A 27,036-nucleotide genomic window follows, 5' to 3' on the forward strand; every position below is an offset into this window, starting at 1 on the left:
GCCCTACGAGGAGAGGCTATGGGACCTGAACCTGTTCAGCCTCCACAAGAGAAGGCTGAGGGGGGATCTGGTGGCTGTCTATAAACTGGCCAAGGGAGACCAGCAGGCACTGGGACAGACCCTGTTCCCCCAAGCACCGCCAGGAGTGACCAGGAATAACGGTCACAGCTGACAGAGGGTAGATTCAGGCTAGATATCAGGAGGCGCTACTTCATAGGGTGGGCTAGGGTCTGGAACCAACTTCCAAGGGAAGTGGTGCTTGCTCCTACCCTGGGGATCGTCAAAAGGAGGCTGGATAATCACCTTGCTGGGGTCGTTTGACCCCAGTACTCTTTCCTGCCCATGGTAGGGGGTCAGAATTGATGATCTGCTCAGGTCCCTTCCAACCCTACTAACTATGAAACTATGAATCAGGAGACCCTTTAATCTCTCCAGATCGAATCGGAACCCTCTGAATCGATTCGCTGAATCTTTCCAAATCTCTCCAATTTGGACATAGGCACAGCTCTAAATGTTTTTTCTACATACCTCAAGATAGCAGGCAGCTCATCAACACTGCGATGCTGGGGTGGATGGAGTGTCCCACAGAAGCACAGGGCACTCCCCAGTGTGCTTGGCAGCAGACCCAGAAGTGGACCAGAAGTGCTTCTGGTCCACTAGCGGATTCGCCAGGGAGTCCCTCCCGTGCCTTCCTGGCTCAGTGACTGGTGCCTCCTGGGTCTGTGGGGTGCACCTGAGGTCCCCCCACGGCCAACCACAGAGCTGGGGGGAGGGGGCCTGCGCACTCCCTGGCAGTCCCAGAACTACTGGTCCACTTCTGGGTTTGCATCCAAGCATGCAGGGGACCCCTGCACTCCTGTGGGATGTTCCATCTGCCCCCACATCTCAGTGCTCACAAGGTGCTCCTGCTACCTTGAGGTATGTAGAAGAAACATTTAAAGCTGTATCTATGGCTGAATTGCTGATTCTCCAAATCAGCATTGAATCTTCAGATTCAGATTTGGCTGAATTGAATCGGGGACAGTAATCCAAATCAACAAATCAAATCATTGTCCCTGATGCGAGCTGAATCTGAACTGAATACAGCCCATTTCACACACCCCTAAGAGTTACTGCTGATAGCTGAACAGTGAGGGTGAGGGGGGAATGGAGTGCACTGGTCAAACTGGGATGCCTGATACCCAACTAGTGCATCTACTGATGACAGTACTGACCCCGATTCAGACTTATCTAATACACCCCAGGGAGAACAAGGATACAAACCTAGTTTTCCCACCTCTTAAGTGAGTCACTTAACCCTACACCTCCTGCCTGACTCAAGAAAGCTCGGGATTCAATGCTGGGGGAGATGGGGACGGACATTTTGGCTCAGTTCTGTTTTTGGTGAAAAGGTTCAATGTTTATGGAAAAAAAACAAATATCAAAACCTCTAAAGTTGCTGCACATCAGAATAGTTACCCTCCAATCAGCTCTGTTGCTGTTTCTGTATGTTATTACTGAAACAATGCCCAGGATGACACTGGTGTTGTCTTGCCAATGAGACATAAGCTTGATATCCTAGATAAATAATCATGGTCAGTAAAGAACCCCTAGGCATTTTTCAGGGTAGCATCACTTCCTTGCCAAATCCTAACTTGAGTAATTGTGCAACATCTCCCTACCCTTTCCTTCTTCTGCTAATTTAGATACAGAGTTCATGTGTACTTTCTATTAAGTCTACTTAAATATATGATGAATGGATGCTCCAAGAGTTACAGAGACCGTAATAAGATGCCTATGAGCACATAAGAAAGTGTTATAGGTTATTAGAAACATTATTTTAAGTAACCTTTTGATCCATGTGACACTACAACAGTCTGTGGCACTGATCAATGATTTACTGAAGGGTCCCGTCACTGTGCATTAACCTTTTATAAAATATGCACAAATTGACCCATAATGGATCCAAAACTTTTATGAACTGTTACCATACTCGGGCAAGACTTTTGCAATGCCCAACCTAAAATCACCTCCATTTCAGAGCTGAAGAGATCCCCATATATTATTGGCATATCATTTACTAAGTTACTTTGTAGTTCTTTTGAATGAAAGGTCCTCTTTCCAAGTACAAGACTATAACTGTACAGTCGATAGTGCACTATACAGTCCACATTTTTAGTAAAAAATTCTTTCAATGGGAAGCTGGGAGGGGAAATAAATACTAGTAACTATTAGACAAACTAATTCAGGAGAAGCTCAGCATTAAGTAAAAAATCACAATACCAAGGATAAGTTCTGTATTCAGTTATCTGCCAATGTTTAGTTTGGTGACCTATGGCTTTGCTTATACATTTACTTCTTGTAAGGCAGATGTACAGTCTTTCCAATAATAGGAAACTCAGGAAGCATGAATAGAATAAATAGTTCTGAACTGGAAACACAAAGAACTAATAATAATTTACTTTCTTATTTGAACTACGAAGTTATGAAATGGAAAGCTAATGGCAGAGCTCACCACTGAATCACTGTGTTGATCTGCACATTTTGGCTTTGATCCTGGCCCCTCTTCCTTGTTAACTGGTCTGCATTAAACAAGCAGTTGGGATCCAGTCTGTACAATGAGCCAAGTTCCTGGGAAGCAGCTGGGTCTGGAATCATCTAGAGAGTAGCTCAAAGATGCTGGGACCAGCTTTCAAGCTCCATTGTGATGGGGTTGGATTTTGTCAAACTGGGAAATACTATGTTCACTTCCAACAGTTGTAAATCTGGTATTTAGAAACCTGCACTATATCCTAAGCATTAGGGGTGTGCAAAGCGAGCCCTATTCAATTCGGATTTGGATTCGGCCTGAATCAGGAACAGTGATTTGATTAATTGATTTGGATCAATGTCTCTGATTCGATTCAGATTAATCCAAATTTGAAGATTTGATGCTGATTTGGAGAATAAGCAATTCAGACACAGACACAGCTTTAAATGTTTTTTCTACATACCTCAAGATATCAGCATGGTTTGCTACGATGCTGGGGTGGATGAAGCGTCCCACAGAAGTGTGTGGGGGGCTTCCCTGCACACTCCCCGGTAGAACCGGAAGTGGACCAGAAGCGTTTCTAGTCCATTTCTGGGTCTCCTGCCAAGTGCACTGGGGAATGCCCTGCACTTCTGTGGGATGCTCCATGTGCCCCAGCATCGCAGCATTCAAGAGCCGCCTGCTACCTAGAGGTATGTAGAAAAAACATTTACAGCTGTGTCTATGTCTGAATCTCCAAATCTTTCTGACTCTCTTAATCAATTCGGAGGGTTCTGATTTGATTCGGAGAGATTAAAGTGTCCTCTGATTCAATTTGGAGATTCGGTCACCAAATCGGGCTGAATCTGCTGAATTGAATCAGGGATTGAAGCTTCACACAGCCCTACTAACCATAACCACGGTAGACAAGCACTTCTAAGCATCCTCAGCATTTCCTTTACACTTTTGTTGACTGTTTAGCTCAAGGCCTGTACCTGTATGATTGTCAGTTTTAGTTAGTCCCTTAAAACTGCCCTGTATAATCTTAAAATGGTTAAATTTGGAACATGAATGTGAAATATTTAGATGCCAGAGGAACTGACATTGGAACAGGAGACTTGAGTTCAAAGCTTCCTGGGCACTGTTGTAAAGCATTTCACTCATCTACACTTGTGTGAGCACTAAACCTGAAGGATAGAATCACCCATACTGTCCACATCCAACTGGTGCTGCGCCGAAGGTTGGCTGCAACAATCCTGTTCAGTGTAATTTCATTAAAAATGGGATTTTTTCATTAAAAGAATGGAGACTAAAATTTATAACAAAAGCACACTTCATTCTGAAAAGCAATCTTTGATTGAAATGTCATCCCCCCCCCCAAAAAAAAAAAAAAAAAAAAAGATTTAACTTGAGTCAGTTGAACCTTTCTAGGCTCATTAGGAACAAAGGATGGGTGGCCAGAGACAACTACTTTGATAAACAGTGAGGAGTAGTCCACATGGCTTTAAACTTACCCCCTGCACATATACTGGAAGGCTCTGCAGCAAGAATCTCAATGCAGGATTTCTTCAAAATCTGGAAGCGAGGAAACAAAAAAAGAAGATACATGATGAAGTATCTCAACATCCTCTCCTCTCAGGGAGTACATGCCATTCTAGAAAACACCAGACTCTGGAAACGTTTACTCACATATACCCTAAAAGAGCCCTTTGTACTGCAAATCACGTATACTTTTAAATCTCTTTACAAGTGCTAGATTGATGCAAATGAGAATCTGACCCTAAGAGCTTTTCTGTATTGTAAAACGGTTTGCAGGTGTAAGTGAAGTCTTAGAAGTATACTGGAAAATGCTGATAAGTTATAATGGGAAAGGCATTCATTCTGAATTATCAGGTAGCAGCTTAAAAAGAGTTACTCAAACAGAATACACTATAGTATTTGCTGTAAACACAAGGTACATGCTATCTTGCTATAAGCACAAGGGTATTTTACCAATGTACCTGCTTTAGGAATTTTGTTGGGACAATTACATAATTGTTTTTCCATAGATCTATTAACATAACTATGCTGGTAAAACCTTTCAACTTTGACAGCCCACAGGCTAATGACTTGTTGACATGAAGAGCTGTACTGAAAGGTACAACTTGAAATCAAGAGGTGTATGGATACATTCATTTCATCTTTAGGAAAGGTTGTATCATCTTAATTTAAGTCAATTTGGACTATGTTTAAGCTAAACTCATGTACATTTGGCTGGGATGATCTAGTTGGAGATGGTCCTGCTTTGAGCAAGGGCTTTGGACTAGATGATCTCCTGAGGTCCCTTCCAACCCTCACTGTCTATGATTCTATGAAATAATATGTATGCAGGGACTTCTGCACTGATTTAACCAACCCAATACAAGCTTCAAGCTATACAAACAATTGGAAAATTGAGTTGACTGCATCTAACTTCATATAGTAGGTGGGGAACATCACCATTCACAGGCTGTGCTAACATTGTTCAAGGTGTTCTTTCCAAACCACTCCTAACACCAGTGCGTCACTGTCTGCACTGAGTAGTCCCCTCACCATATGGACAGGCTGTAACCAGGAGTTGTGGATCTTTAGCAGCACTTTCGATCAGTTCCTTAAGGAGGCTGCACTTCAGCAGATCAAGTTTTAGCCAGCTGCAACAGGCCGGCAAGTGTCAGCCAAGTACTGAGACTCAATCCAGCAGCAAAATATTTTTCCCAACCTTAAACTGAACCATCTGTAGGGAAAGAATTACACCGAATACAGTAAATTATGTTAAGAAAATAGACAATCTGGGATTTTGCTGCAATTGCAAGCTGATCTGTGCATCAGAAATACCTGATTGCAAAAGGTGCAGATGTAACTATGGAATAGTTTGGGTTTCTCTTTTTTTTTTTCTTTTCTTTTTTTGAAGAGCCTATTGGTTACTGTACTTAGAAGTAGTGACGGCAGAGGCTGCAAGGATACCAAGGGACAGAAGGAACCAGGTCCATGTGAGCTGCTGACAGCGCTTGGGAAAAGAAAGAGAAGCTTTGCTAGAGCAAAGAGGCCATCCAGATGGAAACAGGAACTGCCAAGGAGAAACACAGAAAGAGAGAGAGAAAAGCGGGGAGAGAGAGTGAGAGCAGGAATTACAGTCAAGAGTACAACTGACAAGCATCAGAAGGATTCAAAGTGGTTTCAGGAAAAAAAAGACTAGATGCTGTAATATGTTACATGCCAGAATACCACCCTAAATGCTATCCCATCCATCCCACAGCCATACTCTCGTATCAGATTTACATGCTCCTGGGTATCATATGTGGCCTGGCCCCACTGACCATTCATGAAGGAAGTTACTAGTTTATGCAAATAACTGAGAGGCTGATATTTTTCCAGATTTTTTCCCCTTGAAAATGACTCTCTTTCAGAAATGGAGACTTCACATGGACATTTGTCCTCCCTCCACCCAAATTTTCCTTAATGTCTTTCGGTAGAACTTAAAACCAAAATCTTTTTTAACCTGTTTTATTTGGTTAGCATTTTTTCCATTTTCTTAATCCTTTTTAGCAGCAAAATGGGAGAGAGGTTGGAAGAGAAAAAAGAAACAACAAAGCATCAAAAATGTAAAATTTGGCATAATATTTTCACCAAAGATTTTAAAACATATTTTTTTTAAATGCACAGAACAAATATTAGTTTTCATCTGTAACCTGTATTCAGTTGTTTTAAAACCTATCATACTTTAGCCAGCTTCAGTGAGCAAGAGTTTTAAAAAATCTGGTCCTTGTGGCTTCACAATATTTCTTACATTTTTTAATTTTTTTAATAATTATAAAATGCCTACATTCTTAGAAGTCTAACATTGTTAATAAAGTCCTGTCAGTATTAGGTAATGATTTCAACAGGAACTCTTTCCTACCCTTTTTGCATGGTGGAAAGTGATACCAGTCAAGGAACCTGTACACTGCTGAACTACACTGGAGCGGCAAAGAAATAGCATAGGAGATCATTCAGTTGGTTTCCAAGCCAAGCATCTATGAATCACTCCTACTGTGCACTCAGTGGGCCAAGCCGACCACTGAATTCTGTTCTCATGACCAATCCAGCCCAGCATTCAGGCGATGACCTGCTGGGTTCCACTTCGCATTTACTCTGGGATCTGCCAAGTGGCATTTGGTCCTTTTGCCTTGACTTAATTCCACGCCTGCTCTACAGACATCATAGTTAAATCACGTTCTTGTTGGGATAACACCATGGAAGTGAAAGTTTAGTTTCACTGCTTCAGTCTTCCAGCATGCACCATAGGAATACTGCTCATGCTGCACACTCAACAGGATACTGTGAAGCTTATTAAGCTACTATTTGTAGCCAGTTTGGACAGTGCTAAGTATAACACATTTGTATGGCTGCATGATACAGTTATAAATATTGAGGCTTGCCCTAGGTCATCAGGTGCCATGTTAAGCCACGTTTCTTCACTACAGCAGCCGGACTTCTTTATTATTATTAACTGGGCTTCTATTGAGTTGGGAGCTTTTAATGAGCAAACAGGACATGGATAAGTAGCAGAAAATTACTGTCTGTCTATATTAGTGTGAATGACCTTCAGTCTTAAGTGGAGGTACTGATTATCTAAAGCTTCTGCGAAATGCTGCAAAGCCAAATCTGTAGATAATTATAAAACACTAATTAATTTATTTTATTTACACAGTACTTCCCCTCTCCAGCATTGCTAGCATTGGCTGAATAGGAAGAAAAAAATTGGAGAGATGGATTTGGGGGTGGGAAGAAAAGAGCGATCATAAAGCATGACCACACAGAAAATGAACTAGAAATGTAAGATAGGCAACTGCTCTTTATGTATGAAAAAGATCTTCTCAAACATCATGTGAAAGTTTGGGCAGCCCCCAGATTTTGTATACTTAGGAAATCTGTGTTGCAGGCTGCATAACCAGGTCTCTCTCAACTCAGCTGCATACATGATGCTGATAGAAGCATTGTCAACATTAGCATGAGCCATTTAAGAGCCCTACATGGGGAGCTGGCTGCAAAAATCACATGATCACCTCAAGGAAAGAGAAAGGGCATGTCTACTTCACATCCATGCTGTATCCTGGAAGGCTGATGAGCAGCTCACCTCACCCACTCGAGCAACCCTGGCCATATTCTAAGAAGCATGCCCAAGTGAGTGCCTGAGAACGGTGCTAGGACATGTGCTGGGACTACTCTAAGGCAGTTAGTTACAATGCCTCATTTCCAGGGAACCAGAACTTGTGGTAGAGGTGGTATTTTTTTATTAGATGAACTATATTTTTGAAAAAAGTTTTATTAGACCAACTAGATTTTTGAAAAAACTCATTTCCAGGGAGTGAGTGAATAGGGAACCCTGCTTGGTGGCAGTCCCATGAGCAGCACGGATATGGTGCAGAGAAATCCCAAGACACTTTTTTTTATTCTCTTTTTTACACCAAACAAGGCGGCTTTGGTTCTTGGCATGCACCTGCAGGGTGAACTCAGTAGAGTAGAATTTGTCCTTGGCTTGTACCCATAAAAGAATACTGGGAGAAAAATGTGTTCCACCTTAAAGTTTCCTATTGCAAACATATGACATACTGGCAGACCAAATGTAAGGGTTGAGATGTGCTTTTAACTGCTCTTCCCATGTTCTGTCTTTTTACATATCTTACGATAGGATGACAGGAAAATACAATGAATTAGCAGGTGATTGAAAGACATGAGTATTTTACATTAGGGTGTCAATCCATCAAAGATACAAATTGTTGAAATCTCTTCCAAATGTAGTGAAAGATGCAAGCAAATCTATTCTCTTCCTGCTTCCAGTACTGCCAGCTGCCTCCCTAATGCTCACGCACAGGATTTGTATGGTTGGTTTGTTTCCATTCTCTGTGATCCTTCCCATGTCTGAAATGAACTTTTGGCTTGTACAAGGAGATCCAGAGCTGTTTCACTGAATGGTTTTGGTTACAGCTGTACAGGAAGAGGTGGTGGTGTCTCCTCCTGACTTTCACGCTGTTTCGCATTTCTGCCTGCAACACTCTCCAAACAGACAAAGACATTCTGAGCTCCCGATAGACTCATGTTTCAGGTTCTCACTCAAGGACTTGCTCCATTTGCTCTAAATTGATGTGTTATGATCTGTAGATGTTCCCCATGGAAACTGCAGTAACAAAGAAAGCTATAAAGCACTTTCTACAAAATTGCTTTCCAGCTCAAAGAGACCAGGTGCTTTCCCCCCTATTCCCACCTCTTCTTACAAGCTCAAAACCCTCATTACACAGGCCTTTTCAGTCTTTGTTTCATCAGGGATATCAAGAGCGAGAAGGCGACTGGTTTTCTTAATGATCATCTCATCCATAACTGAAGGGAGAGAATAGGAAGCCCAAAAGGGCTCAAAATAGCATGGTCCTGGGCATCTTTGGCTTCCTCAACTTTAAAGGGAATTGCAGACATCTTTGAGGATTTTCTGTTACGTAAGTGTGTGTCTTGATTTTCAGCATTATTAAAATGTTCCCTAGAGCCCAGTGTGAACAGCTTGACTGTGTACTGGGGAGCTGTGTGGGAGGGAGGTGGTCATTCCTTTTCCCCAGGTACACTTTGGAGTTTTGCACCAAGTCTGCACTCCTCCCAGGTTGCACCATTTCATTTTTGTCTCCCTTTCTCTGCTTGGACTATGGTCTTGGTGCGACTCCTGAACCAGAGCTTCTGCCCATGGTTAGGTGCCCTTGCCATGCTGCAAAAGGCACCATCTTGCAGATATGATTAAAAGGTGAGTTTCTGGCTGCCAGTCATCCAAGATTCACTGGTGCTATGGGCAGGTACCCACTCTAGCTCAGTCAGATATCAGAAGAAATGTAGATGCATAAGTGTGAAGCTCTATCTAGGGTAATTAGCCCTGCTGGAATGGCAAAGGCTGCACTATGGAGGACAGACGTATACTCTCTTTCATGAGCAGGTGTGCCATGCTTCTTTGTTTCAAACTCAAAGGGTCTGCTTTGCAAAGGAAAAAACAAAACCCTTCCTTTCCTACTTAGCAGCAGACAGTACAGCTGTTCTGCAAGCGACTGATGCCCCTTCTTCTTTGTAGCAGGATTCTAACTCCTTCCTTTTGCAGGTAGCTGGTCATGGTGTAGCATGTTTTTTTGCTACTGCTTCTCCACCTGCTGCTGCTGTCATGTGAATGCCCCATTGAAAGTGACAAAATCACTTCTGGATGCTCTGCTTTGGCAATCCCTCACAGTTGGGGATGATGGTCTTTCACGACTGTCTTATCTGTGTGTAACCTGGGTACACCCAAGGGTGTGCCCTGTTCACAAGTGGATGGGATGTGTAGGCAGGAGGGGGTACTGTGAGAGGGATGCCAGAATTTCGAGCAGATCCCTCTTTCATCTACAGAGTTAGCCCAAGCCCAAAATTCTTAACTATATACAATTTATTGAGTTATAATATACATAAGCATAAAGCTAAATATCATATACATATATTTACACAGTGAACATTAACCAAGGTCAAATCCTAAATAACACTATTTACCCATCACAATAAAACAGTTTCAGCAGCATCAACACAATACAACATTTCAATTACAAAATATAAGGCGTAAACAGGAACAATTGTAATAACACCTATTCCTTAATATAGTCCCTGACCCATGGCAAGAGATAGTTCTCCTTCCAATGGGGTCCCTTGGGGGGTGCCCAGGAAGCACCAGGGGCCTCTCCCCTTAAGGCCTTGACTAGGCAGGGGGATGCTCACCCAGCCCCTTCTCTGGGTTTGCCTGCCCCAAACATCTTTCCCCTGTGGGACCCAAGGGCCCAATGACTCGCGCTCCCTCAGGTGGTGATGGTTAGGGTGCAGCACGATGGGGTCACCTCTGCTGAAGCGCCTCTCCAGGCCTCTCTTGCGCCACTGGGCTCCTCCTCACCCTGTGCCCCGTTCTGTGCACCCAGGGCTCAGCTCCTCTCAGCGGCTGCACCACTGCTGCTGGCTTCACGCTGCAGCACTACTATTTCCCCTTGCCCTGGCTTCAGCACCAAGGGGTCTTTTAGCCCAGGCTGGGCCCTTCAGGCTCTGTCCATTCATCCTCACGCCGGGTGGCTAACCCAAGCAGCCTCCGCTGCTCCCTGGCTTCCAAGGTCGGGCCCATGCGCCACCCTGTACACTGTGGGACCTGGCCGCTTGCTGGGAGATGTGGCCTGAGCCACCTCACTGAAGCCCCCAAGGCCCTTGCCCTGTGCGGTGCTCCACGCACCGTGTGGCCCACTGCCCATGCCAGAGTTGCAGGCTCGAGCCACTGCTTGCCTGGGCTCCACGCACCGAACCGCGCACCATGATGGGCCCGAGCAGTCTCACACCACTCCCAGGGCCGGGCCTCCCTGCACCATCCCCGTGTGCTGTCAACAGCCCAAGCGGTCTCGCACCGTTCCCAGGGCTGCTCCTCCAGTGGCGGCTTCAGGAGCCTTGGGCCTATTGCCCGCTGGGGGAGAGCTCCCCAGCTGTTCTTGGCTCCGCTCTTCTCGAGTCCCTCACCACATTGGCCCCTCATGGAGGGCAGCAGCTCCTTTTATATGCTCCAAGGCTCCGCCCCTGAAGTTCTCCAACCTGACAGTGTTGCAGTCTTCAATCAGGTTCTCCCCCTCCCCTCAGGAAAGGGGCATGATTTTATTTCTCTTGCTGCATCCTGATTGGTGGATGGGCTCCAACAATCAAGAACAGCAGGCTCTCAAGCCTGGGACTCAACCCAAGCTATGAAAGGTGAGCCTGCTACATGTGCATCTGAAGATGGCTGATGAGGCCTATCTGGGATCAACAGATTTCACTGCAGCTCGGACATGTGTTTCTGTGCAGGGTGGGTGGTGCTAGATTCTTGATTTGGTCTGTGACATGGTGTTTCTGCCGCTCCCACTTTTCCATCTCCAGTTGGTGCTGTGAGGTTTCAAAGTACTGAGATCCCTGCCGCAGACTCTTCCTCCTGGGCAATAGTCTCTCGTGAGTTGACATTAATGTTGTATTATTTTAGGCTGGCCTTGAGGATGTCCCTGAAGTGCTTTCTCTGCCTTCCTCTTGAGCGTATGCCTTGGCTGAGCTGCGAGAAGAAAAATTGGTTTGGAAGTCTGGTGTCAGATGATCATTGCCTCAATACTCATTGTGTTTGCATGTAGGAGAATGCTAATCTTGGTGCTAATCCTGTCTTCCCACTGGATTTGGAGGATCTTCTGCAGGCAATGTTGATGGAGCTTCTTTTGATGCACCAGTGACCAAAAAGCATACATTTCTTACAGAAAATCCATTCTGATCTTGCAGATACACTGTTGTCCTCTACTCACAAACCCACTGCAAATATGGTCCTGGAAGTGCTGCACTTTCTGGAGACTCTGCTCAGTTACAGCTGGTAAATTCAACAGCAGTCAACTGATTTAGTTCTGAATAAGACTCCCCAAAAGTCTGAAGTCTTCAGATTTTATTACATACAACCATATAGAGTCAGAGAGCTGCTTCTGGATTTCATTAAAGGCAGCTGGCAAAGACAGTGCAAGGCCGAGACCCAAGACTCATTTTTTGTTTTTTTTGTTTTTCCAATATGACACACAACACCTGATAGTCTAAGAGAATTTGGGGCAGTAGCCCCATGTTTTCAGAATGTCAGGAAAACCAGTAATAGCTATAGGATCAAATTTTTCCTACGAGTAAAAGTGCTATGGAAAATAAAGCATGTCCCAGAGGGAACAGTTTTTGCTTGATATTATGCGGTCAGGATAGCATGTAACTACCCTAAACACAGAAATCTGAGATCCTCTTTGCGAACCTGACTTTCCTAGCCCAGAGCAGAATCCAGCCCATTTGTTCCAGGTTTGTATCAACAACAAAAAAGGCCATGCTAAATGGATAACACCCTCCCCTCTCCCCACCTCCCGACACACCTCTAAAAGGATTCCCCGTCTCTCTTGTAGCTGTGGGAAACACAGTTTGAATAGTAATGGGCTACAAGTGAGCAAAGGAGGAAAATAATCCCAAATGATCCAAAAATAGGCCATTTCCAGGAGGATACTTGGAATATTTTTCACTCTGTTATTTGATAATGGAGAATACAGTCTCCTAGTTCTGCTCTTCTGTTCTGGCCTCAAGTCAGACAGCAAGTGCTCAGAGAACCACTGGAGCTGTGAACCCAACTCTAATCCTAATTCTAAACCAAGGCAGGTGGAGCTGGGGCCTGTACATTTGTCTGTGGTGTGCACTACTGTCTGCTACTAGCTCTACTTTACTCCAGGAACCCACACTCTTGCCATTCTTGGTACTAGGGTCTGCACTATCACAACCCTCTTGGCACATTTTGTATCCTTAACTGCTTCATAACACTGCTATGCAGAAAATCCCAGCCCTGAAGAGAAATGGGCTGTTTAAGAGACCGAGAACTTCCAAGAGAAGACGGCTGGCTTTGTAGGAGTCCAAGACAGCCAGTAATATTATTGTTTTCCCATCACCTCACTGCTGCAGCTTCTTTAGTGAAGAGGAGAAATAATGATCATTTCTAGTGCTCTCTCTGGTGTAGTTTTAAGTCAAGTATCTAGGCAGTTGCATAACACAGAGCTGTGCTGAAGAACAGGATATTACACAGAGTCAAAAAGTCAAGGAGTAGTGCAGTAGAGTTGCCAAGACAAAAGGATACTGAACATGCAGAAGGTGGAGAAGCAGAACAGAGGCCTTGTTCTTTCCAGGAAGGGAAGTGTCCTAATGTGGACCAGGAGGACAGGAGAGCTATTTGCTCCTCTGCCATTCACCCAGCATGTGACCTTAATCCTTCCCCTCCGCCCATTGAGTTATTTCATGTGCAAAATGATGGTAGCAACACTTGCGGTAGCTGCTGCTCATCTCTCTGGAATTTTGTGCTAAGTAATTCTTGCAGCCAACGGGGGCACCAGAACTAGTGTGTACTGTGAAACTTGCAATTAGATCCTTGTGCAGGGGAGAGGCTATGGCCAAAAGAGAGGAGAATGTAATTTATGTATTTGTTTCTGTTCGTTGATGCCCAGTTCTAATATGTGACCAGGTAATTTCACCATAGAAACATTCGTACAAGAAAAACAGGGTCAAAGTCACCATCGGACTATAGCGAAGAAAAATTACAAAAAGTGGTGGCGACTATTCAGCAGAAAAGAGTAATAAAATCCTCTGCTTCAGATGTACAAATATACACACAAGCAATCCCAGGATTAATACTTACAGAGTCTATGATCCCTTGCAGTGCTTCAAATCCATCATTCACAGGAAAGACATGATCCTTGCTGTCAGCAATTCGAGCCAGCTGACAGAGCAGCAAAAATAACAGTTAAAAAAAATGAAAAAGTAAACATGGGATAAATTAGCCAATAGACAGCAAAATGAGAAGAGCTCTTTCGTTAAATCCACTTACACGTCAAAATACGTATCTTAAGCACTGGACAGAGCGTGGCTTGCTAACACACTGTAATGTTTCTCCAATTATCTAACGGTTTGCATTTTGAACCTAGTTAATTTTAAAGGGCAGTTCTGGGAATCGGAGGTTGTTCCTGGACACGATAAAATCAAAATAAATAAAATAAATATCTTAAGCACTGGACAGAGTGTGGCTTGCTAACGTGCTGTATTGTTTCTCCAATTTCTTAACAGTTTGCACTTTGAGCCTAGGCAGTGCTGGGAACCAGAGATGGTTCCTGGATGCGAGGCAGGATATGGCACATCCTAGGAATTAAACCCAGTGCCTCTGAGTGGCACTGTCAGAACCAAGTCAGCAAAGCCCACAAGCACATGCAGAAGAACTTCAAGCATGTGAGCAGCCTTCTTAAAGATGGAGACATTCCCACGCTTAGAAGCTACATCCCTGCCTCCGTACTTCTCTGTGCAGAGACCTGCCCATAAAAACCAATAATCTCCCAATTGGGGTAGAAGGCATCATCCCCCCTCTGTCTTGCATCCGGCAGGTTTAGGTGCCTGGGGCTCAATGGGAGAATGTGTAGGTGGCAAGAGCAGCAAACAAGTACCAGAAGGACAGTTTGGGGCCTCACATGTTTGGGAAGAGAGGAACTGAGAATCGGAAGAGCTTAAGACCGATTTGTTCATCTTCAGTGCGCTAAGGGTTAAGGTGATCGGTGAGAACAGTTCAGGGATAATGAGCTCTCCATGCATCAGCTGGTGCAGAATCAAATTTTACTGCTGCGAGGCTGACATTTGTTTTAGCAATTCCCTTGAATGGCAGGGGTAACATCACTCAGCAGGCCTGCGCTTGGCCTTTCCTGCAGTAATGCAAATTGAAGGCAGCCTTACTTGCCACACATTCCTCCCAAAACCCAGCAGGCCCCACCCTTCCAGCTCCTGGCAATCAGTTAGAGATATAAAAAATACCCACTTAGAGAGGACTTTAAAATAAATGCTCTCCCCTCAGTGCCAGACACAAAAAGCCCCTCCTGCCCCTACTTGATTTGTGCCTAGAGGGAATATTCCCAGCCACTGTCTCCCATGCACTAGGGGGCTGGGTTAGAAAAGCTGCATACTGATCGCAGGCCAAGATACAGCAGTTACAGTATATTGGTGGATGTTTATAGTTTCCGGAATTCATTCCCTCTGGTCTGGCTTCTAGAGCCTTCTGGGGTTTCAAGTAACAACGGGGTTTTATCATCAAACTCTACTTAATCTCTCTGATGCCTCGATGGCTTCAGGCTGTGGTTATCTTGGGGGCTTCAAGCTTACAACCCCTAAAGCTCTTCCCCCCACCCCCAACTTGCCCCGTTTTTTTCTTCCTTTGTCGTGTTATGGAACTTCTCTATACCACAGATTTTTGCAAGTCCAGTGAGTAAAGCAGTACATGCTTCTAGGGCAAACATCTTGCGCACTGGGCAGGCTGTTGTAAAACTGTTACAGTAAGACACTTTCATTAAGACTCTACAGTGGCACAGCTACACAGGTACAGATATTCCCAGTGCAAAGTGGGACCCGCATTCCCCATCTTACTACAGACGTTTTGTTTTCTTGCTTCATCAGATGTCCACTATGAGACCTAAATGATAGCCCGGGATCCAAATAAACCCATATTTTGGAGGATGTAGCCCAATTTACGTTGCTTCCCAGTCCCATCAGCAGATCCGGTGGGTTGCTTTTAGAGCTGTACAACATTCAGTGGGTTTTTTCCCCCCACAGGTATCTATACAGAACTCTGTGGGGCATTTTTTAAAGCCACACAGTATTTCACTATGAGCTCAAAGTAGAAATGCTCTGCAAATCTATAACAAAACAAGGAAATGTCATCTCCTCTACAGTTAGTTTTCTGCCAGGATGGACTGAGTTTTGAATGATCAGGAGCATCACCGAGTCTACCAGTAACCCAAAAGCTGCACTGGAAAGTGAAATTTCCTGTAGGAAATAGTTCTGTAGGAAATTGTCATTTTTCCTTTCAGTCCAAATCAAAAGGAAGAGAGCTTATTTTTTAAATTCACCAAAGAATGGGAATTCAGAAAATGCTTTATTCAGAAACGTGGAAATGCTTCATTTTGGTAATGTGCAAATGCTTAATTAGTGGTAGAACTCTATAATATAAAATGTCGAGTTACAGAGATAACTGTTCTGCAGCGTGGCAGGTTTGGGGCAATCGCATGCTTCAGGGCTTTTCATGATCACCTCTAAAAGTCAGGAAGAAAGGCTTTCTCTTCATGAATGCCAAAAGCTTCTGCAGCAGTAGCAAATTTCACTTTTCTATAAAACACTGGGACATTGGCCATCTAGTCCACCTTTGCTAAATGCCTAAGAAGGTTACGACTCATTTACCTGAGTTTCATTGAAATCTTTGACTCCAACACAGTACACTGTTGCTCCCAGGTCTCTTGATCGATTAGCCTGGAACAACAGAGATATGCCCATTAGGGATGCAGATTATGGTGCATTTTGTATTGCATGTTTAATGCTCTAATGCTGCTGCAATGCTGGGAGCAGAACTCTACTCAAAATCAACAATTGGGAGCATGAAAAAAGGGTAGACTAAAACCATGAGAGTAATTGTAGTCTTAAATTCAGGTAGCAAAAATGTACCTGTTACTACAGCTGTGGATGCTTGCTTGGATAGGAAAAATGATACACTATTTGTTCTTTCACCCAATAAATCCAATGTGCAGCCATTTCAATTTGACGTGTGCCCTCAAAGTTTACATAATGTCTAAGTACAATTGATAAGCTGAAAAAAAAATTGAACCTTTTTTTAATACATCTCTGCTGACCACCAGGCAGGAAGCGTTTAGCACTTAATTATTTCTAGCATCACAGAGAATGGGAGAGAAAAAGGCTACATAATTTTTGGACAAAATTAAGTTTTAAAGTATTTTGAGCCATGCCTATTGGGTCAGCAACCTATAGTTTATACACATTTTTTATATACAAACTATGGTAATAACTTTAATAGATGCATGTTTAAATGTCACCTTCAATGTTCATAAATCAGCGGTATTATGCGTTAAATCCTCCATTGTACATTTTTATCCTTCATACGATTGTTTCATCAAATTTTATGCCAGTTGTAATACCCAGGTCCTTGAGAACCTGATCCCCCCTCTCCCATGGAAGTCCACTTGCACCAGATTATAGCAGTTCTGATTTACAAGTATCAGTATGTATTACAAACAGCAAACAACATTATCCTCGTTTTACAGTATGGAGAGCCAAGTACACAGAAGTAAAGCGACTTGTATTGCAAGGCTAAAATCCAATACCTTATTGCCTGTACCTCCCTCAAACAAAACACATGTAAAACTTCTGACCTCCCCTCTTGATGAATTTCTCTTCAGAGAATTTTCTTCATTCGTCTCTTAAAACAAACTTGTTTTCACTCTGAAATCAAAGATCCCCAGGGAAGTTGGAGCTGAACTTTAGGGATTTGGAATGGTATATTTTTGGCAAGGATTCATGTTTCAGCAATTTTGTTTTTCACACTACAATATAGTGATCCTTTTTATTGTTATTGGATTTAAACTTACACTTTGTTGGAAGGATAATCGTTGAAAAGTTGCACGCATACCAAAACCAGATCCTATTTAATAGTTCATTCCAGGTCCAATTTATCATAATTTATATTTTACAGCATCTTGAGTGGAATTAGTGCAGCCCTCCCTAGCAACATCGCTGTCGCTATCAACCAGGCATATTAACAATACGAGCACTTCTTGTGCCTGTTTCAGTGCTGAATTTTACCTTATTTAATAAATAATCTATGAGGTATGTTAACCTAATGATGTTTTGGATATGGGAGAGAAGTGAAAATCCCTAATGCTTTGCTTGCTTTTTAAAATCAAATGTAACCTGATCCTTCTTTAAGGTTTAACCCCTAAAATACTGGTCCATTGGGTCTTCCTTTCTCACTTCTACACTAAATTGTCCAGTCCATCAGAGTCCAACTGAGCTCAAGAACCACTCTTGGCACTGTGCTTTTTTGCTTTAGAAAGAGCATTATTATAACCTAAAGTCTTCAAGTTGTTTCCACTCATGTTTAGCCTTAGGAACATATACATTTAAATTAATTTTGAGAACTTCCTTGGTGGTAAAACAATCCTTTGCCTAAGTATCCTTTATTTTTTTGGCAGCAAAGACAGACACTTTGATACCTGCTAGCTCAAGAGCTTGGACTGAAAATCTTTTTACCTCTCGCTCTGCATAAAAGAAGAGATCCTCGTGGAGTTCACCATCTGTTAGCGCAATGATGACACTTGCAGTTCTGTAACCTAAACAAACAAACTTCTTGAACAAAGAGGATTTAAGGGCACCGAGTACTACATGGATGAACACAACACCCAATTAATGAGCTACCTGCAGGCTTAAGAGGAACACAGGTGTTACATTTCTTACTTGATAAAAGCTCCCCTGTTAACAACCCACACTTAAAAAGCCCCAAATGTCGATGATAAATTTTTTTTGCCAGTTCTAAATACCATCTGTTTCTTGCATGCATCTATTTTCTAGGCACTTATCTTCTGCTCATTACAGAAATGACTCAGTCATTCTAACCTGGCAGCTTATTATAAATATTACAGTAGTTCAACCTAATAGTTTGACTGAAAGTATGGCAGTATTTACAAACTTCTTAAAAGCATTTCCAGTTGTTTCCTGTTTTATTGATGCTATCTATCAATTCTCAAAACCCAGGGAGACATTCCATTTATGCTACAAAGGCTGAGTTGATATTTAATAAGATTTTGGTAGAAAAATGATTTAAATTCTTTTAATTTTTCCTTGTCCTTTCACAATTTACTGGTAGTAGAGTTATGACAGGAAGACTGGAATCATCCTTTACTGTATTGACTGTAGCACAGGGGCTCTTTTTTATTACTGTAAATTTACAGCAGCAATGATTAATTTACGATTAATTTAAATTTCTGGCAACAGCACATTGCTCAAAATCTGAAAGAGCTCTGATGTCCTGGATTACACATGAACAATGAAACTGCACTTCAATTTTTTTTTTTCAAATGTTTGGTTTTCAAATGGGAAAAGAATATGTTGTGAGCTATTTTGCTGTGGAGAAACCAAGGATATTCTGAAAACTGCCAATGACAAATAACTGGACTGTTATGATTAGGGCTATTAATTGATTCTTGAAAAGCGAAGTGGAACTTGAACAACATCTCAAGATTTCTAGTGATGATGAAATATTTGACAGAAGCCACACAAAAAGGTGGAGATAGAGCATGGAGAATTAGGTACCCAAGCATCTCTGAAAAATCCCACTGAGCAACAATCTACATCTTTTCATGAACAAGCCTCTTTGTTGTTTTTATATAAAACATATTCAAGGTATAGGTCTAGTGCCTTACAGTTCTGCCCTGCCCTCTTTAGGACGTCATTGTATTCTGAATTCTTGTAAAAGGGATTAGTCACAACCTTTTCCTGAACAGGAGCGTGGGTCCTGGACAGAAGTCAAGCACATAAGCAAGATATGGATGCTTATCTTGCTGGGGTGATCTGACCCCCGCTGATTTCCTGCCCTTTGGGCAGGGGGCTGGACCTGATGCTCTCGTGAGATCCCTTCCAGCCCTATGTCTATGAAATCTATGAAAATATAAAGAGAAGGGGGAGTGGGGGACGTGCAGCAGGGAAGGGCAGTTAATAACTCAAGCAGTTCTCTCTTACCTAGAACATTTTCATAGTAAATCTGTTCACTTGCCTGAAATTAAATCAGAACAGTATTAGTAACAATTGAATAACTGTGGTACTTAGTGATCGCTCCAGACATGTGCAGAGATGGGAAGTGACGGCAAAGTTGTGAAGCATGAGATGGCATTTTTAGCATATGTAGCATCTACTCTATAATTGAAGATCCTCTCAAACTGTTGACCCTTTTCTCTGTGCGTCTCAGGTTGGAATGAAAAGATGGGGCTAAAGCTGCACCTGAAGTTCGAGCACTGGCAAAATTTGGGGGATCTTTGGATCTGAGAGTTCTGCTCCTAGACAGATTTTCATCTCAGTTCTCAGCTAGACCTCTACACAGCCTGGAGTGTGCTGTAATACAGGAATTCAAGTCATCTTCATCAGTGGGACATAAACGCTTCCCCAATCCTTCAGAAGATAAGTAGTGGAGGTGGGAACAACACACAAAAACACCCTTGGGGAGTTCAGATGCAAACGTTTGACCTGATCTAGTCTTCAGCAGTGGAAGACCAGAGGAAGAGAGGGCTTCCAGGTGGGCAGCTTGCCCACTGCACCAAGGCTCCATGCTGGCCTGGGGTCTCTTGTTGCTCTACTCCCCCTTTAACTCCAATTGGAGCTGCACATCCAGTGCTCAGCTGTTATATGCCCACTTCCTACTCCTGAAGGTGAGGTCCCCAGCAGTGAAGGCAGGGACACGGCAAGATACAACTTGAGGTTATTCCAACCCAAATTCTGCCAGCTTCATCGGGGCAACACCTGCTTACAGAACCCACCGATCAATTGTTCTGCTTTAGGATGCCACTTACCCATGTGGAAAGGCAGGAAGCTTGGTTAATCCCTTTGCTTTTGCTCAAAGACCCTGCAAATGCAATTTAAGATTGGTCTATTTACCCTTTCAAATCCTTCGTGCATGTAAGTGTCACCCCCTGGCAGAACCTTCTGCAGCTCTTCTAGGCCTTGCCGTATCTGGTCCCTGAAAGATTCACATGGACACACTCTTAGATCTATTTACAGATGTCAAAGTTGGCCAGGAAGTGGCACACAGATGGATATGTAGAAGGCAGGGTGCATGCAGGGAAGAAAATGACCCAGTTAATCATCATTTTTCACTAACACTTAAGAGCATTTTCTGATGGAAGCACTCAGATTACAAATTCCTGAAACAAGCATTTTAAAGGGAGCTGATACCAATCAAAAACCCCACTGTAATTTTAGAGAAGCTAAAACCTGGACCTGACTGTGAAAGCTCACATCCACCTCTAGTTTAGAGCGGGCAATAGCTCAGAGCAGTTGAGACAAATGGGGAAAAAGCCACTTTTTAAAAAAATAACCAAATGGCAGCAAATGGTTTTCCATTATATTGTGGAAGGTAGGTATAGTGGAAGATGGACTGGTTCCTACTTTCAACAAGTCAGTTGCACTTGGGATTATCAAAAGAACTCAAAGGAATTGAATCTGAGTATTTAATTCCTTTTGCTCTTTTGGGTATCCCTGCCTTTAGGGCAGCAATTCTAAATAGATAACTCCCCCATTTGGGAATCATCCCAGGTCCCACAGCTCCATTTGGAGCATACTACTTACTGTAAGTGAATAAAAGAAATGCTAGCATGTTATACCTAAAGATCCCATCAGCAACACATTATTGGAACAAGCATTTAAGTGCTACAGGAAAGCAAACTTTGGCTAAGGCCTTTCTGTTAAAACTAAAATAATTAAATGCCTCCTGTTAAAAATAAAAAAATGAGGTTAGAGGGGAATGTTTGGCTGAGTTTCTCTTTATGGGTGTGAAAGACAGACTGGATTTGCTCTCGACTGATATTCCCACAGCCTGGAGAAAGCATCACAACAGAAAAATCTCTCCTAGTTTGGTATTCTGGCAAACATACCTCTCTAAACACATATTCCCTTAATAACCTCAGCCTATTCTCAAGATGTACATGTGGAGCTGCTGACTTGCATCTGGCTCTTCCTCAGTTGTGTTGGATGAGGATACAAACTGAATAAAAACAGCCATGAAAGTGATATAGATAATCTAAAATCATCCTGCAGGCTCCAGGATATGTGAATACAACCCCTTCAATTCTTGTCCAAACCAGCTTCAAGAACAATGAGCTAATGGGAAAGGCTTCATGATTCAGAGTGTCTCTTTTAATCTTTTGGACACCTAGATATACTGACAGATCAAATTCAGTGGGGTGGGCCTTGCACTGTTTCACTGAGTTGCAGACATCAGTGCCTTTCAAAGCAAGACAGAGTCTTGTCGAGAGTGCAGTATCTCTAAGTGAACTAATGCTATCTTCATGGGAACTGGATAAAGACATTATTCTTGGCTGGACCACACTGACACTCTAGGCTTTGAGGCTGAATTCATTTTTACCCGCATTGCCCTACACACATCAACCTTTGCCTTCTAGAATATTTCCTGGACTGGACAATTAAAAAAATCAAAAAATAAAAAAATCAGGGACTACTGTTTTTCAGTTTCAGGTAGAAAGAGAGGCTCTCTCCTCCCCTCCACAAATCTCAGGGCCCAGCAAGGCCTCAAAAATGATACCTTCAGGTCAACAAAATCAACAGAACATACTTCCTTAGATATCATGATACCTCCACTGCTAGTCCCAGCCAGAAGCCAACGGGAACATAGGATATGAAGAATGAAATCACAATAGAAAAAAAAACTTAAATACTGAGAAATTCTGGTTGATTTTAGATATTAAAAGGTATTCCATGATGTAATGCCATTTGTTTTAAGGGAGCTTTGGGGTTAAACTAGAAATTAATTTGATCCAACTCTAACGGACACCTCAGCAATGATAGAGAAGAGAGAGGATGAAATGGAAAGTCCAGGAAGCCAGGTCTTATGAACAAGATCCCTTGTCCTTTAAACAAACATCTCACCTCAGTGACATTTTTCAGGCTGATTCAGGTTCTTTCAGCCCTGGATCTTTACAGCTTCTCACTGATAAAATCCTTTTGCTGGTGATTGACAGGCAAAGCATCCCATGTAAGCAGTCGTCCTTCCATTTGTAATGTATACTATACTGCATGGTATACTACAACGACAGCATGCTCTTCCCAAACTAAAGTATTACCCCAGGTTGCCTTGCTAAAAATAATTGAGAAACCTTTTACCAATTATAGACTTCTATCTGTCACTGTCAATTAAAACAAAAGACCTACAGCCTCTTGCTATCTCAGTTTTGGCTACTGCCACTCTTCTATCCTGCTTGGAGCGAACATCTTTTCTAGGACAGCGTGGGGAGTTTATAGATTACCCATGGAGAAAAGAAATAAATGCATGCGTTTCATATACATGGGTAATGTCTTTTTACAAGTAACCTGTAGCCTTACAAAAATCTCCTTGCCAATTAGGAAGGGGGTTAGGGTTTCTTCTGATATATGTATTAAATACCATTCATTTTCTCATTATCCTCATGTATTACAGCAAATGGCAGGGGAGTACGTTTTACGCCAAGGGGGCCAACTGTAATGACATTTTTTAGGCTGGTATGCATGGAGACTATACCACAGGAAAGTAGCCAGTTTCCTATAAATTCAACTCTAACAGCTATGCCTGTATGCAATCTCATAAGAGCCCAATATGTAAAACAGATGCTACTTATATAGCACTCGCATATGTTGCATATATTTTTTGTTCCACGTGGCAATGAAGTTAAGAGAGGAAATGGTAGTGTTTAAGGACCTGATCCACCTCTCTTTGAATTCAATAAGAATATTCCTGCTCCTTTTATTGAACAATAGATCTAGGTCTAGAAGGGAATGATGAGAAAACATCCTAGAAGCATTATAATTAAAAAGTGGTCTGGTCCAGTAACCCACCTAGATCCCTTGTCTACCTTAAAGCTCCTTGTTTAGAATCACCTTCTTTTGAAAGTTTTGCATTAATGTAACATCCATTACTAATACCCGTGAATACTCATACAGCTCAACACCCACTTCAATGCAGTACTTGGAATAGGCCGAGAATCTGGATCCAAAGCACAGTGGCCTGAAAAAGGCAACCTAGAGACCTATGGAACAAAACACAGGGCCTTTGGCAGCAACAGCAGAAGCTACCCAGTTCCTCATCTTTTATCATGAAGAGATGAGGGAATCAGAAGTGGGAGGAATTAGAGGGGGAGGAGGGTCTCTCTTGCCTTGACTTGTTTCTTTTTTGTCTTGTCAACACACTCCAAGTCAAACACCTCACATGTGCAATTCAGACAGCTCAGACCTGGCTAACACTCAAAGTCTGGAGCACAGGTGCTTCCTCTGGGGGTGAGCTAGCTATGGACCCCGCTGCCAGCTCTGTGTTCTGGCTGTCTGGGGGTGGACAAGGAGAGAAGTTACTTTGGCTGCTGTTCATTTTTTGAAATGGTGAATGATCCACCTATAGATATTTCACAGGAGAGTAAAGGTAGTTCCCATGCTATGAATAAACAGAAGCATGGGTTGTTCTCACCATTTAGTCTCCCCTCAGAGCAGAGATTCTGCTCCATGAAAAGCTCCAAGATGCTCAAATAAAATCATAAAATACAGAATTAAGCATGTGTGAGGCTGTGACTTCATCAAAACTACCTAGAGAGATCAAAATGGAAACCGGATGTCCAAACTACTTAGGCAACTTTGATGACAAATCCCAGACTAAGTCTTACATGTATCCTTCCCATGTCTCTCCTACTCTCAGCATGCAAGTGCACAACTCTTTGAAAAGGCAGGATTCCCATATACCTTTTGCTTTTGAAGTTACACACAGAGAAAAGATCACCTTCATAACAACTACTCCCAATCAAGTTCCTCTGACCTGCTTGTTCAGTTGCTCTTCTGAGCCCCCAATGGCATTCTGGATCACTTTACTGAGGTTAAGTGTACAACACTGAACTTTTAAACAACACTTTTCAAATTTCCAGCAACACCACTCCTCTACCCTGAAGAGCCTGCCATTTCAGAAAGAGGAGGAAAGCAGAGACATGACAAGTTGGAACATGCTTGTAAAGCCAGACCCCTACCAAGTAGTCAACATAAAAAAGATTGCCTACTATTGTTGGTGGTGAAGAGATCATTCCTTTTGCTCAAGTGCCAAAAGTCTTCTTTGGCACAGAATATCCAAGATCCAACCACATCTAGTAGAACTCACTATAAGGACATGGGGCAACAGTTTTAAGTAGACTAAGGAAGGCATCAGGAGAACGGTAAAGAAAGAGATCCACATAATGAAGATTTCTGTAAGAGGCAGGTTCAAGCAGGGTAAATTCACGTGAGCTGGTAAGTAGAAGGGGAAAGGATTTCAAGAACCAAAAACAGTACAAATGATGGTGCAAAGCTGAGAGGAGGAGTAAGAGACGAATTGTACAATAGGAACACAGCTAAGAAAATGGGGGGAAAACTAAAAGCAGAAGGACAGGTTATGGGGAAACTATGCATGTCTTAGTAGGAAGAGGACAAGGACCTTGTGATATCACAAAAGAAATTAAGGACTTTACAGGGGGAGGGTTGGCTTCCTCTCCCTCTCCAGTTACCCCTCCTTCCAGCCTTCATTTCTCTACTGAAACCCCAAACAAGGGCTAGGGTTTCCTATCTGACCTCTACACAGGGTGGCTGGAAACTGGAGGGGGGAGTTATTACATAATCTTGACTTTTCATCAGAAAACCCCTATGTCCTGGCTTTTTGGGGAAAAAAACGTTTTCAGTTTTCTAGATTATACCCTTTGGGACTGGAAGTGCCCCATGAAAACTTGTGTCAAGTCAAAACAGCCACCTTCCACTAAGGGAAAAAAATTTCAGTGAAAAATTGTCAGCCAGTCTGTGCCTCCAGAAGTCTAGCACCACTGCCACATGACAGAAACAATTAAGACAAGAATTACTAAGAAGTTACCAAGCTGTTCCCAGAAAATCTTAGCCAGAGGAAAAGAGAATAGTGAAAAAAACAAACAAACGAGTCACCGTCCCAAGAATTCTTACCTGTCTTCAGTTAACCTCATAAGAGTGGAGCCTCTTGTTGAGAAAACAATAAAGGACATCCTCAGCTGGGGGCTGGGAAAGGACAACAAAGTGGAAAGTGAATGACTTTGGGGTAAAGACTCTCTCATCATATGTATGTATAGTGCCTAGCACACCATTCACCCAACCAAAGCAGGGACCCTGCAGCTGCTACTATGTCTATCGCTTCATAGAAGGATGACGGTATAGGCAGCGAGGCTTAGAATCAATAGATAGGAGTTTTATGCCATATCATCTCCTTTTATAATGCTGTGGGAAGTGAATGCTAATTGTGTTGGCATGATTCCCATGATGCCACTATGCCACAGACACAAGAAGGAAGGAATTCAGGTGATCACAATATCATGTGGCAATGCGGGGAGACTAATTTGCATTCCAACACTTATTCATTTGACATCTGGTCCAAGGACTTTCCTACAGGTCTTTTCACTCACAAGAAAGATACTGGGCGGAACTAGTCCCAGGAGAAGCAAACTGCTCCCCAAGGTGGAGTTACATCATAACCTGCCCATCCGCTTTAATATGACATAGTAATCACATGTTTCTACATGTGATTGCCAGCTACGTCGATGTAGCAGTGTGCTCCCCAGGTATAGTGCACTGCTGTGGTGTGCTCCCTGGGTATATTGCACTGCTACAGCACTGTAGCAACGAAATCTACCCATGCACCCCGCGCACAGTGCAGTAACCACCCATACTGTGCAATCCTTTAGTACTCCCAAAAGGAAGTACTAAAGCACAGCACCATAGCAGCATCACCATACAGTGACATGTAGATACACCCAGGAAGCAACAGACTTAGAAGTATTAATTATAGGTATTTCTACAGGTAGAAATGAGATATAAAAAAAGACTAATTATTCATCTAGTCCATCTCCTGGAGACTAGGATAGTTGGGCCAAAACCTGCTCATTTTTAGCCAGTAATCTCACTGCAAAGACTTCAATTAATTTCAGGAAAACAAGAGCACAAATCATCTCCAGAAAGAGATGTATAGTGAATTCTTCAGTTGTTGTGCATCAAGACACATCTGTACACCAGTTGAGGATACAGTCTCTAGTAGGGCTGTGCGAGGCTTCAGGTGCCGATTCAATATGGAGGAGATTCGGCCTGATTTGGGGGCCAAATCTCTGAATCCAAATCGAATCAGGAGACCAGTTAAAAGGTCCAAATCGATCTGAAGCTCTCCAAATCTTCGGAAAAGACTCAGAGAGCTTCGATGATTCAGAAAGTCCTGGGTGGCTGCAGCTCCCTGCTGCGACCAGACTCGGAGCTGATAAGTGGGGACAGGGGAGGTGGGGCTGGAGAAGTGGGGAGAGGACCTTGGGGAGGGGGGAACCCTGCCAGCCCCCTAACCCATACCTGCTCCCCCAGCC

General features: G+C 42.9%; 1 protein-coding gene across 1 annotated transcript in view; it reads right to left on the minus strand.

Moving 5' to 3' along the window:
- ANTXR1 (anthrax toxin receptor 1) overlaps window positions 1–27,036 on the minus strand; it is a 118,992-nt gene that overhangs the window by 77,586 nt on the left and 14,370 nt on the right. Inside the window, exons 3-9 of the mRNA XM_019545887.1 lie at window positions 25,622–25,693; window positions 20,552–20,633; window positions 19,643–19,676; window positions 18,158–18,237; window positions 16,298–16,366; window positions 13,725–13,805; window positions 4,003–4,063 (exon numbers count right to left, since the gene is read on the minus strand). Of these exons, the coding sequence (XP_019401432.1) occupies window positions 4,003–4,063; window positions 13,725–13,805; window positions 16,298–16,366; window positions 18,158–18,237; window positions 19,643–19,676; window positions 20,552–20,633; window positions 25,622–25,693 (479 nt within the window). The remainder of the gene's footprint in view (window positions 1–4,002; window positions 4,064–13,724; window positions 13,806–16,297; window positions 16,367–18,157; window positions 18,238–19,642; window positions 19,677–20,551; window positions 20,634–25,621; window positions 25,694–27,036) is intronic.

Source organism: Crocodylus porosus, unplaced genomic scaffold, assembly GCF_001723895.1.
Source record: "Crocodylus porosus isolate Cpor-Errol unplaced genomic scaffold, CroPor_comp1, whole genome shotgun sequence".
NCBI lineage: Eukaryota > Metazoa > Chordata > Crocodylia > Crocodylidae > Crocodylus > Crocodylus porosus.